Raw genomic sequence first — 19,758 nt, 5'->3', positions numbered from 1 at the left:
ATGACGTTATCACGTTAAACTATCGTCAGTAAACCGACTTTACAGACCACCTCTTTTTAGTTGACATTTGAAAATTAAAGTGAACACGTGTTTTTTAATTAGTGGGAAGGGTTTTTTTTAAATAAAATGGAACAAGTAAATATGGATGAAGTTGATGTGATGACGCGTTTGCTTCGTAAGCTAAGTGCAGCAAATGTGAGTCCGGAAGAACGTCAGCAACTTCAGGCACAAATTGAAGAAATTATGGGACAGGATTCCGATCCATTTGAAACAAGTGGCGACGTAGAAGATGATGAATACTTTCCAGATGAAGATGACTTCGGTGAAGCATCAGATATAGAACAGGAAATCGAGTTAGAGGCTGTTCTGGATGAAAACCATGATGATATTGAGGATTTGTATATGAAAGCTATCGCCCTTCAGGCTTCAACCACAATGTAATCATGCAGCACATCTATTACCCAGGGCCTTATATACAGGTCGAAAGTTGGTAAGATGTGGAATTCAAATCCTGCACCACCTGGAAGGCCTCGTTGCCACAATGTTACAACTTTTACTCGTAAAGGGCCACTACGAGGAGCGTCACCGAGTCATAAAGCTCTTTTCAAGCTATTGCTGTCTCCTGAAATCGTAAGTATTATTGTGCGAGAAACCAACAGAAAAGCCATTGAAGCGTTTCGTTTATGGAATGAAAAGCATCCCAGTAATAAACAGCGTTCTTGGGTAATGACTAACGAAGACGAAATGTATGCTTTTTTTGCGATGCTACTTATTGCTGGTGTATTCCACTCGAATTCTCAGCCAGCGAAAGAATTGTGGGCCAGTTACAATATGCCAATTTATAAGGCCACTATGTCATTGAATCGGTTCAAGAGCTTAACTACTTTCATCCGTTTCGATAACAGTGGTACTCGTGCTGAGAAGTTGAAGCAAAGCAAATCTGCTGCCCTGGACGATGTATGGCTCATGCTGATGGCCAATTTAGAGAAAGCATACACTCCGGATTGTCATGTAACCGTCGATGAACAGTTATTTCCATATCGTGGGCACACTCGATTCACCCAATATATTCCGAGTAAGCCGGCAAAATATGGCATGAAAGTGGGGTGGATTTGTGACTCTGTTTCAAACTACCCTTTGAAAGGTATAATTTATACCGGAAAACCACCAGGTGGCCAGCGAGAAACGAATCAAGGTGAACGGGTCGTCATGAAATTGATGGAACATTATATGGACAGCGGTAGGACTGTTTATGCTGACAATTTTTTTTCAACATACAACTTGGCAGAAATGTTGATGGATCGTAAAGTGGCTTTCGTCGGTATCGTAAGAAAAAATAAGACCTTCATTCCGCATGAATTGCTTAACCCGAGGCGTGATGTTAAAAGCACTTTATTTTGTTATCACAATAATAATATCGCTCTGTGCTCGTATATGGCAAAGCCGAAAAAGCCAGTAATTATGTTATCCACTGCCCATTACCGTCAAATCACCGATCCATTGAAAGGATTCAAGCCAGATCAAATTTTGGACTACAATAAATTTAAAGCGGGGTAGATACAATGGATTAAATGTTGACTGGCTATTCGTGCAAACGCTCGATAAACCGCATTGGCCACTGGCAATGTTTTATAATATGCTTGATATTGCCGGGTTGGCCTCATTCATCATCTATGACGCTCATTTATCATTGAATTGGCAGGGCAGCTAGTTATCCCACATATGACGAAACGGGCGACTAACCCATTAGTATGGAGGTTTGCTCATATAAGACAAGCAATGAATCGTTTCAATATCAAGATGAGTATGAATTATATACACACCTACATATATCTCTGCGTATAAAGATATGTGTATGCATGTATTCATATTTACTAATTTAAAATAAATTATTTCGCTACTTTTAGGTACCGGAATGTTGTCCTTCGACATCAGATGCAGCACAGCAACAATCATATGCTCAAGTTGCTTCAACACGGTCATCGTGCTACCATTGTGCTGCTTCTTCTTCGAAAAAGCGACGTAAAACTCGTTATGACTGCAGCAAATGTAATCGTCCCATATGTCTTAATAAACATTCCATGCAACTATATAGTTGTAAACCCAATTGCTCTTCGTAATTAATACTAATCCGTTCAAATAAATAAATAAAATTATTTTTAAAACCGTATTTCTTACATTATTTGTATGGGTCTGGGCAGACCCTTATGATGCACTTACCGTATCATAAGGCAGCGAACATCGGAGGGTTAATATCTCGCTTTCCTCCTTGACTATCTACCCTTTCACTTTCAGACTTTCAAGAGCTCTAACCCTTTCGGTACGGAACTGTATGCGCAGTACTAGATTTCGCTTAATGCAAAAAAGGAGTTGTTTGGGCACCAAATAAACTTTCTTTGGTGTCGCAAGGGACGTGGGATAAGAGGCTGACTGGGGGGGTGGTTGTAAGCCATTGTACCATCCGGGATGTTATGTGGTACATATGTGTACCAACCATCCTACAAAATATACTAGACCATATTTTTTATTACAATAATAAAACGAAATAATTCATTTATTTTGCATGTAAATAATACACAAACTTAGTAATTATATAAAGAATCAAACAATTAATAATCAAATAATATACATAGATGGTAATTCAAAGCAATGTAATATTTTTAAATAAAACTTGCACAAGGGAACTTGGCATTCCTTACATATTGTTTTTGTACGTGTCTGTTCTTTTTTGTTTGCTGCAACTAATACAACGCCGTCGTGTATCGCCTTCAATAGGTAGATGTTTCTGTCCTGTAACCCGACGTAGGGGTCCTGGCCCTACCGACCTAGGAACAGTTGTGACTTTGGAGCCTTCATCTATGAGTGTCTCTGCCAAGGTCACCAAAAACGATTTGAAAGGCATTTTTCCCCTTCTTATTTCATTATAAATGATCCAAGCGTTTACGGCTGCCATCATAAGAAAGCGGTAAAAAACCTTCTTCCACCATTTATCCGACTTCCGATCATATTCGTAAAGTCCAATCTGATGATCGGCCAAATCGACATCTCATAATAATTTGACGATAAAATTGAATTGCGTTTGGATATGGCACTTGGATTCTTTCCCCTGTTTTTTAAGTTTTTGTAACAAACGTTATGCCTGGTTCATGGCAATTACTTAAAACCAAAACCTCCTTCGTGTCCTGCCATTTTACGCATAAAAGGCCAGATGATGTACTTTTGAATTCTTCTTCTCCTCGCTCAAGTTTCTTACTTGTAAACTCGGGAACGTTTTTTCTGTTACGCATTGTAGTACCAACGGCTGGCTAAAGTAAAGTATTTAACAGATTAACTGATGTGAAAAAGCGATCGAAACACAACGTAACATCATTTTCTGCGACTGAGCTGATGAGTTTAGTTACTACTCTTGCTCCAAGGGTTCCCGAGTGTTCTTCAAGCTCTTTTCCACAATAAATATTGAAATCGTACGTGTAAACTGTTACAGCGTCACATCTAAGCCACATTTGTATACCTCTTTTCACCGGTTTTAGGGGCTTGTATTGCTTCAGTGAGCTGCGGCCCTTGAATTTTGTTATCGATTCGACTATACTTTGAAAGCTGCTGTCTTGTCTACACTTTTGGAAAGTTTGTTTTAGACATTCTACCAAATCGTATAGGTAATAAGTCTTACTACAGTCTAATGGTTTTTGCGGGCATGCGAAATACATCTTAGATGTGATAAATAGGAATCGATCCCTAGCAATTGCTTCTTGAATAGATTTATTACCCAGAGATTTATGAAGGGACCAATAATCTTTCACGCAAGGAAGTCGATTATAGCACATAATGAACATGCATCCAAAAATTACTTTTATTTCGCCAGCATTAGTTCTAGTCAGTTTTTGTTTTTTTTTCTTGCTGATTGCTCACTTTCTAGTATCTTTATACGCGCATTCGTGGACTGAGCTATGTACATATAAACGGATTTCGGTATAAGTTTTTGAAAAATGTCACCAGTACTTGCTGTGCGAGGATATCTGATAAAATTTTGCAATTACGTGAAGTGCTTGCAGTTCGCTTAGGAACAAAATCTTCCGGAGACTTCCAGTCGAAATTTTCATCGTGTGGTTGGTCACAGTCTAATGTGTTTGTATCAAATTCATTTATTGTATATCCCCTATATCCTCGTTTATGTTGTCATTATCTAAGTCTTCCGCACTGGAAGAGCTTGACTTATAGTTTTCGCTTGAAACAAAGTTATCAGAGCTTCCGGATGAAAAGTCTTCCAAATCGCGGCAACTTTCATCTTCCTCCTCCAACAACTTACGTATATCGTCCTGGTTCATATTACTGACTAAATCCTGTGTGGAATCTATTGAAAAATAAGTTGTATTCACCGGACTACTGGTACTAATATGTACCACTTAAGAAGACTACTGGTACTAATATGTACCACCTGTAGGATTTGCACTAAAAATATACTTTCATTTACATTTTCTTACCGGATTTACTTCAAATATGTTGTACAAACCTTAGTTCTCTAAAATATGATGTTATCTGCCAATAAATCTCTATGAATGCACAGATATCTTTCACAAAACGTGCACGCGCTGCACTTTTCAACTACTCTCAATAGAAAAAACACGAATCTGAGCATAACGGGAATGTAAAACTGTACTCTAAAGGCACGTGCGAATTGCAAAAATCTCAGCAGACGGCACGGTACATTTCTAAACTCAATTGAATGTAAATTAAACATTTTAGGGACGTTTAAACTTTGGTGGTATACATAGGTACCAGCCGTACCGAAAGGGTTAAATCAAATTGTATTTTCAGCCTGAGTGTTTCAAGAGTTACCAAACCTCTCGGTGATTCTTGCCTCGCCTTTGCAAATTTCATTTCAAATTTCAGTGAACTATGGTGCTTGCGGCCACAAAGTAAAGAGGGGTATTTCTCCGTTGATTTTTTCGTTTATCATCAACGCAACCTCAGTTTCTGTCGATCGTTGGTGTAAACAAACCGCTGTCATCTCTCATCTCTATTATTACGCCAGTTAATCAGCTGAATAGGTACTTCACTGTCGATTTGATGTTGGCCACATCTTTGGGTTCTGCACATTCTGCTGCTTATGCAATTCGGTTCGAATCAATCAGTGGAGTAATCAGCTGCTTTCTGACGTAATAATCAATAATAATAAAATTCGAACTTCAACAAAGTTCGATTATATTCGGCTCCAGCCGCAAAAAGTATTGTTCGGTCATTTTCTATCTTGGGCGCATTATTTTTGTCGTGCCAATTAAGGCAATGGTGTTTTGCAGCTGGCTTAATTTTTATTTCGTCTGGTATCTTTTGCTAGTTTACGAACTCTTTTTATTTACAAACATAAATCGGCGCCCTAATTGCGCTAGTATTTAATTGCGAACAAAGCAAAATTAACGAAATTTTAATTGTTGTTGGTTGATCAGCAACCACATCTGTTTTTAGTTTTTATTAATAGCCACTGGCCCGCACTAAATTTTATGGGTTGAACTATTGAGTTGAATGTTTTTAGCATTTAAGGGGAATCAAACCAATTTTGTTGCGCACCAAACCGAAATTTAAAAAATATCATACACCATTTTTTTATTGCGAGCCAATGTGGCAGGAAATACGTTTAAGTTGATAAATATTGAAAAAAAAAAAACAAAAAACACAGATCAGACAAATATGAAGGAAAATTAATTGTATGTAGTGGGAAAAACTAAGTTACTCGAAAAAATACTTGCAATTGTAATTATAAGTTTTGTACATGGAAGATTACCACTTCCGTTCATACATCTTTCGTAAGACATAATTTACACACACCTACATACATACATGCATACGTGCATATGTGCTTACACAAACATGCACTTCAACAAGTATCCACTCACAAAGTCAACAGCGTCGCTGGAGTGCCTCTCAGTCAGTACGCGGAAATTGAGAAAGTCCACTCACACGAAAGCAGATTTAACATTTCATTTATTCAAATTGGCAGTGTAGTGGCTTTGTTTTGTTGTGTGACACGCCCTCATTTAACAGAGCGCACGCAACTATGATACGAAACTAATGCAGACAAAACACACGTAGATAATATCTGCTCATGTGTGTGCGTATGTGCGTGTTACATAACAGCTCATTCGAGTATTAAATAATAAACAAATCTCTCGGAGAAGGTATTAATCAAATTTATGATTGATTTTTTATTGCCTTAGGGAGACTTAACGAATTGTTGTGTGTGTGTATGTATGTATGTATATAAATAATACTTTTTATATGTCAAACTGATGAACAATAATATTATACTTATAGAGCGCGCTGAAAGACTGATTAATAATTATGAATAAATATTTCTAAATGAGTTGAGTTTTTGTTGTTATAGCTTTTTGCTTTTTCATGACGGCTACTGTTCCTATTTTTATTTTCGGCAGATAATACCAAATCTGGTGTGCATTTTTGCACCGAAAAAGCTCCTCTTAAAATTATTTTGTATTTTGAGTCGGGAAACATATTTTCTTTTACTCTTGATGAAATGGAGTACCTGCGGAGCTTATTCGATGATCTTATTCTTAGAATTTGATTCCTTTCGGGAATGCCCTAAAAGGGCATAAAAGTATTTAAAATAATTTGAAGAATAATTTTCATATATTTTTTTTTTTACAAGTAAGGATTTGAAGGAGTCGCAATCCAGGTATCCAAAGAAATAAAATATCTCGATAGTAAACTCCTCTGGAAATCACACGCTGAAACAAAGATATCCAACGCACTGACAGCCTTCTGGCGATGCAGAGGGCTTTTTGGAAAAACGTGGGGTCTCTCTCCTAGCAAGGTCCTATGGATCTACATGGTTACGATAAGACCAATTATCGCTTATGCATCAATGGTCTGGATGAGTAGACTCTCTATAGTGGGAGTCAGGAGGGCCTTATCGAGACTACAACGCACTGTGGCCATCTGTTGCGTCGTAGTTTTTCCGACTACTTTAGGCCAGGCATTAGATACTCTGATTAGTCTACCCCGACTTGATGTTTTCATCAAAGGAGAGGCCTTGAAGGCCATCTGCAGGCTAAAACACAATGGGTATTGGTACGGCCCCTGTCCGTCATTGGAAAACAGAGTAGGCATGGACTTCAATCCAACGATCACTGCCATGCCCCTTAACTCCATGCCATCCAGACTCGTGCTTGACAAGAGACACAGTCTGGTGCTGTCAGAGGCTCAACTGTGGTCAAACTCAGAAAATGAGCCCGGCAAGCACTGTTTTCGCATTTTCACAAATGGGTTCAGGAGCGATGTCTACGTGGAATCAAGCGGGACAAAACTACACTTTGCTCTTGGAATGCATGCTGATCAAAAAGCGATGAACTTTGTTGTGAAAAGCAGATGGAGAGGCAGATCTATATGTGTCTCCAGCGACAGCCAAGCTGCACTCATGTTCTTAGGAAGCTCCCCTACCACTTAAAGAGTAGTCGAGTCCTGTAAATCCAGGCTTAATTATGTCAATAGACGTAATAGCCTGATGCTAATATGGTTCCCTGGACACGTGGGTATTGCGGGTAACATGATCTCTGACTCTTTAGCCAGAATGAGGCCAAATTCCTTGGCCCGGAGCCCGTTCTGCCACTTCCTTCTGCAGCCATCAAAGCCACGGTTAGCAAATGGGTTACTTTAACCCACAACCGAGGCTGACAGGTTGAGAGAGGCTGCAGATGGACAAAACTGCTGTTACCTGCCATGTCCGACCAACTCACGCAGATCCTTCTGTCACTAAGCAGAGGGGACTGTAGGAGGCTGGTTGGACTGATAACGGGATGGTAGGCATCTCAGACAGTGCACTCTGCCCAGCAGGTGAAGAGGAGGATGAGACAGCGGACCACTTTCTGGGCATCTGCCCGGCCTTCGCTCGAATCAGGCTTGAGGTCTTTGGTACTGATGTGTTAAGAAGCGACCACCTTGGCTCCTTGGCACCACAAGATGTACTCAGATTTCTTCGGAAGTCGAGTAGATTTAAAGAAAATTAAAAAGGGAATCCGAGTACAGTACACTGAACTTCTTAATTGTATCTGAGTGCTGTACTTGCTAGTCTGTCCCTACAAAAAAAAACAACAAAAAAAATGATTTGAAGTACGAAACACTTGGTCAAAAACTGTGAATATGAAATTTAAGCAAGCTGCCATTTTTAACTGCCTGCGGTTTTATTGGTAATTTGTACTAAATGACATACCCTTTAACTAAAAACAGAAAACAATTCGTATGTTTAAGCAAATTTTATATAAAGTGGGCGAATAAGCAAAAAAAGTTGTTTTTTTTGGATAATGTTTAAAATCGAATATCCCGAAGTCAATGCACTTTCGCATTCGCTTGAACGAATTTTCAAAGTACTACTGCTACTCAGAAATGGCTACCTCCAAAACTAGCAGTTTAAGGGCCTCAATAGCTTTTTCAGACGTCGAAAAACGCTGTTCTCGTTTTTCAGAATTGATTTTCTGAAACAAAAATAAATCATAAGGTACCAAATCAGGCCTGTAAGGCAGAATGATCCAGTTATTCGATCCTATTAATGCTCAAAACCCCTCTTCGCATTGTCTTGGAAAAGGATGATTCATCTTCTGCAAAAACTTCTGACAAACGAATGGTTGTGTACTACTCAGAATTTTATCAAAACGGCGCTTCAGTGCTACTTGAGGAGTGCCAGACTGGCACTTCAACCATTTCACTCAGAAATGACTTTCTAAGTTTCTCTAGTGGTACATATTCTGAAAAAAAAAAACACAAAACAGGCGACCATTTGCTTTGAGGTGCCTCTTCCGCGAAGAAATCTTGTTGAATTGAACTCGTCTTGGAATGCCCATACTGTAGGTTGGTGTTTTGTTTTCGGCTCATATGCAATGGCTCAATATGAGGCACCTATTACGATGCCATCCAAGTTCTTTGAACCCCCGAGGCTAAATTTCTTCAACATTTCTTTACACCAATCGACACGAGTCCTTCTTCTTGGGCAATTTTCAAATTACGCAACGTCAAACGAGAACAAATCTTCTCAACGACCAAGCGCTCATACAAAATTGAATGTTTGCTGGTCCCACTAATGCCCAAAGTTGCCAATCTCTCGCGATATGCTACATGATGGTCATGCGTTATCAATTGATTGATAGTCTTCAGGAATCTCGTGCCAAAAGGATTTATGGCCTGATTTAAACTCGATGCATCAACATTTCACCATGGCTAAGTGTGGTGTTTCGACGCCAAAAGTCGAATGATCAATACACTCTTGTCGCGATAACCCACGTCAAAAGTCGTAATAAGTCATCGCACGAAAATGTTCACGAGTTAATTCCATGTTTTGGGGCTAAATGAATTGTTTAACTCACTGAAAAAAGAACAAATAAATCTCATAAATAGGTTCCTTCAACTCCTAACTGCTGTATACTACTCCTCTTCGTAAAGGAGCACGGATATGTGCTAGCCATCTCAATTCGTTCCACATTAGGTAGAGAGTATTAATTTTAGCATCTGCAAAGCGTCGCCAAGTGGTAGGCGACAAATTCCTCGACGGGCTCGCTGAAAAGGATCCCGCGCAGAGCCTATTGACCAACGTTTTCGTCGCTCTTTTACAGTGTGTGGCCGATCAACTGTCCTTTGCCGTATTTCGGTTGCTACATTCACCTTCGAGGCTTTCCTCAATTGCCATTGGTTATTGTGCGCGATCAGAACAAATAAAGGTCGTAAGTAAAAACATTTATCTAAAAAGTTTATGCTAAAAAATATCAAACTTTCGATACAAATATCGAATTATGTTACTGTTCATTACTCGAAGTGTTGCAAAAACACAAGGCAATCCCATATCAAATCTGTAGTATCATTTTGGTAATAATTATTTCTGAAGTATCCATTTTTTATTTTTCAATCCCACTTGCAAATTTTTACCGTTTTGGATACCAGTATAATAGAATTCTCAAATCCTATCCCTTCCCATGATGGAAAGAATACTGAGATGGCGCCTACCGTGGTACCGTTACTTTGCTCTCAGCGAATTTGACAATGAGTGACGTCGTATTAGCACCAGTATGGCCAGATTACCATTTTCGTAACTTGATTTGGCATTTTTTTTGTTATTTAGTCTCGAACTTTTAGTTCTTTCTTCATGACATTTTTCTAGCCTGTTCCAATTAAACTGTAGTGTTTATAATTTTGTAAAATAAACATTTTTTTTAAATTAGTTCAATAATTCACTCAGTTTTATTTAGCTTTACTTTTTTTTAACATCTGGTAGCATTGCCCCCGATTGTAGTTGTTCTTTCCTTTCAGCAGTCAAATCTCTCTCTCGCTACTGCAGTGTTGCCTAGCTTTGGATATAAAAACACACTAAAATGCCCATTTAATGAAAATAAAATACCAAATTTTTATTGACTTACTTAAAGAACTTTATATGCGTGACAAATTGTCTTTAAATGTGCGTTTTTTTTTAATAATTGGGTTATAGATATGTACAATTTAATTTAAGAGTTTTTTGTTAAGAGAAACTCGTTTGTTAGGAGAACGACTTATTTGCTATATTTGGGGTTATGTAACAAGGAAAGGTACTCCTTTTGTAAAAATGTCGTTATGATTTCTTCAGTATTTTGTGGTATTTTGTAGCTTATTTTTACTATGAATACACCTCTGGATACCCTAGAAGAAGAGTTGAGAGAAGAACATTTAGTATTCTTGCATAACCTTAAAATGAGCAAAGAATTAAATTTGCACTTTCAAAATATCAAATTTTGTAAAAATCAACAAATTAAAATCTAAAATCTTCTCAGAGTGACTTTTTCTAACATTCTTTTGTTTAATAAAACAGTCTTTTTTTAACTTACAGTTTTGGTAGCTTTAATTCAAAATAAGAAACAAACACCAAACTTAAATATTTTCACATTTTGATATAGAAAAAATCACAAAATTTATTGCGAAGAGCAAATGGTTAGCAACACTTTGATTTGAATTCACTTAAAGTCTCTAGAGAGTAGAAGGTCTATACTCCCACTGTATATTGTTTTGAGTGTAACTAAAGGAGAAATTGACTGTTTATCCCTATTACGGATTATTCACTCTCATATGCCTTCTAGATTTCTACGCAACTCTTTCTCATTTTATCTTACCCCATTGCTTAATAGGAATTGTATGCGTAATGCTCCTATTGTCGGCGCTCTAAGAGAATTGAATGAGATCTCGAGTTCTATTCCGCTTGACTTTTCGGTGTCAAAGAATGAATTTTATAAATTTCTAAATTCTCTTTTTTTTTAATTCCAAACGCTAGATGAACCACCCAGTAAAACGAACCAAATGGCATCACCCAATTAGAATTCAAAGTACTTTAGTGCCAAAAGTTACTTCGATATTTGCAGATTGTAGATCGCAATTTAGAACGTGTGATCAATATTAAGCCGTTAATCGGCTCTCAGCGAATTTGAAAGAATCAGCTGATGATAGCGGTTCTCTACGGTTTCATTCGAACGTGTGAAATGAGCGGGCAGAATTCTGCTACCGAGTACCCGGTGACGTGGCAGCCGAAGTTACTCGCTCAATTTCATCTTAAAACTAAAACTTATAAGCTAACATACGACTACCCTAAGCAAATCTACAGTCAGTTAGTTGCGTAAACTACAAGCGCATGGAAGCATTTTGTCGAGAGTAAAAGCGAAGAAAGAAAATCAGTAATGGATTTCAAACGTAATGGTGTGATTGCATTATATTTGGCTGTAATATCACAACCAGTGATTGTTCGTGGGCTCGATCACCTTACAGTAAATTAAGTTTTTGTCTATCGCACCATTACTCGATACAATGAGACTGGTAGCATCGCGAAACGACATGGAGGTGGTCGTCAAAAGACTGCAACGTCACGTGAAATGGTTCAAAAAGTGAGGAAGCGACTTGAGCTAAATCCCCGATGAAGAGCCAATCAAATGGCGAAAGAACTGAAAATATCTGACCGTAGGATTCGCCTCATACTGAAAAATGATCTCAAAGTTAAGCCTTACAAGATCCAAAAGGCGCATGTTCTCACACCAAAGCAGCAACAAGCCAGACTTGAGAGAACGACGGAATTGCATCGCTTGGCCGAAAGCGGTCAATTGTGTTTGCTGAGGAGACAATTTTTCGAATTGAGCAATTCGTAAACTCAACAATAGGTTTTATTTGACCGACCACCAGGAGGCAGCACCCGCCACAGCTTATGGTTTGGGCCACTGTAACCGCAGATGGGCGCTCTCCAATCGTTTTCATCGAGCCTGGCGTCAAGGTAAATGCGCAAATATTATCGGAAAAGTATTCTGGAGATTGCTTTGAAGACAAACATTTCGGTGGCAGACCATGGAAGTTTCAACAGTACTCGACACCATCTCACAAAGCTCGAGTGAGCCAAGAATGGCTGAAAAACATCGTTCCGAGCTTCATGACGTCTACACAATGGCCCTAAAATTTACCAGACGCGAATCCGATGGATTATTCTCTTTGGGGCATTTTGGAGAGCAAAGTCTGAACTAAAAGATTCACCAGTCTCGAGGCGCTGAAAAAAGCCATTGTCCGCGAGTGGGCCAAAATGCCTGCAAGTCACATTCGGGCAGCTTGCGATTCCTTTCTGAACCGTCTCAAGGCCATAGTCAAGACAAAATGTGGTCATATCGAGTAAAAATAAATTTATTCTTAATTTTGTATTATTTTCACACATTTTTCACTTTTAATTGAATAAAAGTAATTTTCCAAACAAAATTTATGGCTTTTTTAATCGAGTAGGCTTCGGGTGCCGGACCCAGTAATAACATCAAATAGGAGTTAGAGCTTATCCAAAATCCCAAAAAGTGTTTAAGCGCCAATTATGAAAAAAATCGCATTTTGGGCATCTCTTATCTATCTCCTGATCTTACAGCGATGAGTCGAAGCTAGTTTTTGAACAGAAAAAACATATGCAAGTCAATCTTTCAATTGTTGCAGTTAACAATGGGATTACGGATGGGATTATGGTTTACCATTTTTTTAAACTTAAAAAATCAATAGAAATCTTGTCTTTAACACTGATTACATAAAAACAACTATGGATTGAACTATTTTCGTTTTCCTTTTTGCTTTACCTTTTGCTCTACTTAAACGATTGTCTCTGTACGTAAATTACCATGTCAAAAGGGAACTACTGAAAAATGTATTCGCATCAAATTCAAAAAAATGTAAGTAATAAAAAAATAACAACAAGCGAAAACAAAACGTTTTAACAGCTAAGGTTGGGCGTACCTTGCAAGCAAATTTCAAACGACCAATAATTACCATGCGTAGATTTAATATGCTTTATTTTTATTTCTAACAGCATACAGTATTGAGCAAAAAATAACCAGCTATTTTTGCAGCAAAGCAAATCTCTAAAATATATTAAATCTAACATTTCAAGATTCGGTAGGAAAATTGTATTTCAACTAAACTTCAAATTAAAAACTCTGAAAACAATGATGGCGTAGATCACAAAAAAAAAAAAATGAGTTTAGACACTAAAAGTAAATTACGATTTAGCAACCTGTGATCAGGCGATGCATTAATGTGTGGCGAATTTTCAACATAAATCTTTTAAGAACATAAATTACTTTTAAAGTCTAAATGCTTTGTGGATAAACCAGCTTCGATTGAGGCATTGGAAGCCAACAATCCTAAAGTAGTTCACGAGATAACGACCGAAGTCCTTACTACGCAGTTGCGGCCAACATTTGAAAGGGGCACCAGTCATTTCTTTCTCGTGCTAACCGGCGTTAGTTCAACGCACCAAGTGAAGTCAAATCCTTCTCCACCTGATGTTTCCAACGCAAAGTACTACTACCAACTTCCTGTGCTACTACCAGCTGGTACCGCATCGAATACTTTCAAAGCCGGAGCGTTTTTATCCATTCGGACGACATCCAGCCAACGTAGCCGCTGGATCTTTATTCGCTGCGCTATGTCTATGCCGTCGTAAAGCTTATACAGCTCATCGTTCCATCGCCTGCGATATTCGCTGTTGCCAACTTGCAAAGGCCCAAAAATCTTACGCAGAATCTTTCTCACAAACACAGCGTCGCTTCATCGGATGTTGTCATCGTCCAAGCTTCTGCGTCATACATTAGGACGAGCATGATGAGAGCCATGTACAGTGTTAGTTTTCTTCGTCGAGAGAGGGCTTTACTACTCAGTTGTCTACTTAGTCCACAGTAACACTTGATGGCAAGAGAGATTCCCCGTTGGGTTTCAAGGCTAGCATTGTTATCGGTGTTAAAGCTGGTTCCTAAATATACGAAGTCTTTTACAACCTCGAAATTATAATATAACTGTCTGCAGTGCCGATACGCCGGTGCGCGACTGTTTGTTTGAAGACAGGACGTACTTTGTTTTGTCCTCGTTCACCACCAGACCCATTCGCTTTGCCTCCTTATCCAGTTTGGAGAAGGCAGAACTAACAGCGCGGTTGTTAAGACCGATGATGATAATATCATCGCCATACGCCAACAATTGTACGCTCCTATAAAAAATTGTGCCTGAGCGATTAAGTTCTGCGGCTCGTACGATCTCCAACATCAGGTTAAAGAAGTCACACGACAGCGAGTCACCCTGTCTGAAATCTCGGTTGGTATCAATTGGCTCGGAGAGGTACTTCCCAATTCTGACGGCCCTGCTGGTGTTGAGCAACGTCATCTTGCATAGCCGTATTAGTTTTGTGGGGATATCAAAACATCGCGGCATACAAGTTGCTCCTTTCCGTACAGTCGAATGAAGTGTGTGATGGTGTGTGTCGATTCTCCTTTCATGGGTCTTTTCCAAGATTTGGCGTATTGTGAATATTTGGTCGATGGTAGACTTTCCAGGTCTGAAGCCACACTGATAAGGTCCAATCAGTTGGTTGACGGTGGGCTTCAGCCTTTCACACAATACGCTCGCTAGAACCTTATAGGCGATATTTAGAAGACTAATCCCGCGGTAATTGGCAGAGATTGCAGTATCCTCCTTCTTATGGATTGGGCAGAGCACACTTAAATTCCAATCCGCAGGCATGCTTTCATCCGACCATATTTTGCATAGGAGCTGATGAATGGACCTTATCAGCTCCTCGCCGCCATGTTTGAATAGCTCAGCCGGCAGTCCGTCGGCGCCCGCGGCTTTGTTGTTCTTTAGTCGCGTTATCGCTATTCTCACCTCGTCATGGTCGGGTAGCGGAACGACAATTCCGTCGTCAACCAATGGGGTATCGGGATTTTCACATTCTCTGTGACACGGGCATCTGTCATTATATAACAGGTTTGAGAAGTGTTCCCTCCATAATTTAAGATTGCTCTGGATGTCAGTCACCAGATCGCCGTCTTTGTTCATACAGGAAAACGGCATGGTCTTGAAATCTTCTTGAAACTTTCTGGTAGAATTTTCGGGAGTTGTTCCTATTGGCCATCAAGTTCCTCGCACTCACGTATTTGGGTCTCTCGTTTTTTCTGAATGAATGGTTCTAGACAAAATTAAAAAAGTTTGCCCAATAGATTTAAATTTTCGTTATTTTATTTCTATTTATAATCAGATGCCTCTCAATTGACCTTTACTATTTTCGTCAAAACCCCTTTTCAGGACTAGCTGAATATTTCTGAACGAAAAAGTTAATAAAATACAGTTACTAATATTATTCACAATACTGTATGCCTCATGTTGTTATGACTACTCGTATTTTGCCTTAGTCACTGCATACAAAAAGCAAGCCAATTTCTTGTGTTATTTTATCCCTTGACGGTGTGACATAACACTTTGCTTCCCAACTCTTACTTTCAATCATCCATCAAAGTCGAAAATCGTTCCACCTACGTACTCAGATACTGAGTAAGTACTTGCTCATATGCAGTGTTTGAGTTGTTGTTCCAGCATAGCTACTACCTGTGCTTTGTTAACCTCGTTTAGAGCGCCAGGTAACTAACGAGCTGCCTGCCTTTTTTATTAAAGTAGTAGTGGCGGGGCACAGCGGGAGATTGGCCAAGCACAATCAGCTTGCTGATTATTCTTGCACCTACACCTCTTGAATCTTCATTTTGTAGACAAACTAATTTTATGTTAATTTTGCACCAGCATTTTTTGTACAAACACGGCAACCTCAGCTTCCCGAATGATGCTAAAATCGTTTAAAACAGACTTCTTTCTGTCTTTCGAGTCTAAAGAATTTTGATGCCAGGATATCATAGACAAAGTGATACGAGAGTTTACGGAATATCTGAATGAGCTTCCTGGGATGCCGAATTTACTAATTAAAGAAATCTTATAGATACACTTCTCTCATATACAATGGGGGTTAAATAAGTACCCGTATCATAAATGAAGACCCCATCTTTTCAAAAAAAAAAGGTTTCTTTTTTAAAACATATTCCTCTTTTAAAAAGGCACACTTCTTCCAACGCTCACGCCATTTTTTCAACCTCTCCAAAAAATATAACTTGTCGGACTCTCCAAAATACGCCTCTGTCTCGGCGATAACTTCCTCGTTTGAACCAAATTTTTTTCCCGCGAGCCATATTTTCACGTTAAAGTTGCAGGAAGCCAAATCGAGTGATTATGGCGGATCCGGCAGCAATTCATGCAGTTTGGCGGCGACGGCTCCGGATGAATGTGCTGGTGCATCATCACGGTGAAACAGCACCTTCTTTTTCGCCAAATGCGGCCGTGTCTCCTTCAATTTCTTGTGAAAGCGGTCCAATAACTCACTGTAGTATTGTCCAGTGATCGTTCTTCCTTTTTCTAAACAAATCCATGAGGATGGCGCCGTTCACATCCCAAATAATCATCGCCCTAACCTTTCCGGCCGATAGGACTGTCTTCGCAGATTCACCAGGAGAAATCCATTGTTTTGATTGTTGCTTCGTTTCGGGTGTGTAATGATGAATCCAGGTTTCAACGACGAACGAATGATTTTCTCGGCAACCACGTCTGCCGCTCGTCCTGGTCGCTCTTCATCATCACTGTGCTCATAGATGGCGAAGCGTCCCCATAGACAGCATCCAACTTTGCTCTTATCACCTCTCATTTTTTCCCATCCAAAAAAAAAACGACTTACCGAACGATCCATCTTAGCGAAAATCACGAAACACGTCTCACTTGAATAGCTGCCAAATCCAAACGAAAGTATCGATCAGTCTGAAACTTGTTTGGTCGTCCTATGATAGATGACAGCACTCGATGCAAACACCAACTTCACTCAGGAACGGCCTCTGTCAACAAACACGGGCACTTATTTTACCGACCTCGTACATTAAGCAGGTCAATTTCATTGGCTGATATGCTCCTTGGAGACTCCTTTTGAAGTATCGCTAGAAGGGATGTCCTAATTGTAAACTTTGCGGAATCCATTGGTTGACTAAGTAGTAGTCTTTCTTAATGAGTTTGAATGTGAGTGCAAGGCAGATGGATTAGTGCATTTGGATATAGTTAGAGATTATCTAAGCTAAGCCAAAACAAAATAATTAAAAAAAGGTTTGCATGCCCTTCTTCAATACCTCAAATTACTCGTATTTTTTTTTTTTTTTATAGAAACCTGTTGCCGTAATTTGGTCGTGCTTGGGCACTTAGATGACTTTTGTAAAATCATTTATTAACTTCCAGCTGCAATCAACTCAAACTTATAATATATTGAAATAAAATTAATAAAAATATATTTTTTTTAAATTTTTCAATAAATTGTGCAACTTCTTCACAATAAAACTCATAAATTTCGGAATGATTTTATGTTTATTGTGCACATACTTACATACCCATACATATGAGCGTCCACATGCACAACTAATCTTCTTGATGTTATTGGGTATTAAGTAACGCCCATCAACTGCTTGTAATCGTGAGGGTCACAGCACAGCAGGCCGCGAACAGCATAACATTTGCTGATAATCCCACCAGCATTGACACTACCAGCAGCCAATTAGCTGTCTGTCAATGACAGAGATTTTTACCCTAGCTTCGAAGATAGCGCCATTTCGACCACAAAGCGCTTTTGATAGCAATGAGCGATGGTCAATTGCCTTATATGGGTGTGTGTGTGTGTATGTCAGTGTGTGATATAGTAAATATTTTGACTGACAGACTTTTAATTATAAACACTTTTAGTGTTAAATGAATCTGCAATCGTAAAGTTATTGAGCTTTTGGTCTAAAATTAACTCAATTCAGGGCAAATCAAATTACAGTGAAGGTCAGAGGCGAAGTGTTTGCAAAAAACAGTGTAGTAATTTGTTGTTGTTTTTTTCAAATATTTTGCACTTAAGAAGTTATAATGGTTTTTATTAAGTAGTAGTTTTAGTAAAAAATCTGAATGAAATTTAAAGCATTTTTTTTTAATTTTTGGAAAAGTGCCAGTGCCTAGCTATGGACGTATAAATACAGGGTGAGCCATGTAAAATTTGCTTTTTGAACCGGCTATAAAAAAAACGAATACATTTTTTTCAAACTTTTTTTTTTATTTTGAAGATTCAACATTGCCATTTATGAATGAAAAATAATATCGTTCAAATGACTGCCACGACTGGCTTTACAGTAGGTCATTCGATTGTTTGAGCTCCGATTCCATGAATGGCAACTTCGATTTCGTGTTTTAAAGCATCAATCGTCTCTGGACGGTTCGTATAGCATTTGTCCTTAACGGCTTCCCACGAAAAAATAGTCCAACGAGCTTAAATCACAGCTCCGAGGCGGCCAATTGATATCGGAATTTCGGCTGATTATTCGGTTTTCAAAAACGGTAGCCAAAAGTTCGAGTGTAACTTTGGCAGTGTGACAAGTTGCACCGTCCTGTTGAAACCAAATGTCGTCCATGACATCCTCTTCAATTTTTGGAAACAACTCGTTCAGCATGTCACGGTAACGCTCGCCATTTACTGTAACCGCGGCTCCTCGCTCATTTTCGAAAAAAATGGCCCGATAATGCCGCCAGACCAAAAACCGCACCAAACATTGACTCGTTGTGGATGCATTTGCTTCTCTACAGTAACGTGTGGATTTTCTGAGCCCCAAATCCGACAATTTTGCTTATTGACGTAGCCACCGATGTGAAAATCGGAAAAGAAGAAGAAGACTCATCACTTTGGAAATAGGTTTTCAATATTTCCCAATTTTCTTCAAGCGTATAGCGTCCCATTTCGTAAATGTCAAACCTTTAAGTAAATTATGAACACATTTGACATGCAATTTGTGTTACTATTCTCAAAACAATAGGTGGTTCAAAAGGCAAACGCTATATGGCCCACCCTGTATTATATGAATATGTATGATATTGGAGGGTGTAATAGGATATATGTATATATGTACATAATAAATAATATCACATTTTTATAAGTTTTTTTTTTAACCAGCATTTAAAGTGCTAGGCTGATTTGCCTTTGGTAAGTGGAAACGATTTGTGATAATACGCATTCAACACTGTGCGACAAAATCAAACTTTTTCCAATAAAACAAGGAAATGTTGAAATAAGGGTTATGTTTTTTAGTGTGCTTTGAGACATTTTTTTAGTAAAATCTCTATATATTAAAATAAATGTTTGTCTGTATGTCATCGATGAACACAAAAACTACTGGACTGATTATTATAAAAATTGGTATATAGAGCGTGGTTAAATTTTAAGGGCTGATATTGAATGTGAACCACACCTAAACGTGAAGCTTTTTTTTTGCATTTCATTTGACATTTTTCTATTTCAGACTAATTCAATTTGAACTATGGAAAGGTACTCAATCGGGCAACGCGTTAAAGTTATTC

At 38.7% G+C, this 19,758-nt stretch overlaps 1 protein-coding gene across 1 annotated transcript in view; it reads left to right on the top strand.

Annotated features, from left to right (window-relative positions):
• The first annotated feature begins 495 nt into the window (after nucleotides 1–495).
• The window catches only part of LOC128855644 (uncharacterized), a 36,206-nt gene continuing 16,943 nt past the window's right edge, over nucleotides 496–19,758 (top strand). Inside the window, exon 1 of the mRNA XM_054090709.1 lies at nucleotides 496–1,101. Within this exon, the coding sequence (XP_053946684.1) occupies nucleotides 496–1,101 (606 nt within the window). The remainder of the gene's footprint in view (nucleotides 1,102–19,758) is intronic.

The sequence above is a fragment of the Anastrepha ludens genome, chromosome 2 (genome assembly GCF_028408465.1).
Source record: "Anastrepha ludens isolate Willacy chromosome 2, idAnaLude1.1, whole genome shotgun sequence".
NCBI lineage: Eukaryota > Metazoa > Arthropoda > Insecta > Diptera > Tephritidae > Anastrepha > Anastrepha ludens.
The sequence above is the reverse complement of the archived record's forward strand: the minus strand, read 5'-3'. Positions and strand labels throughout refer to the sequence as shown.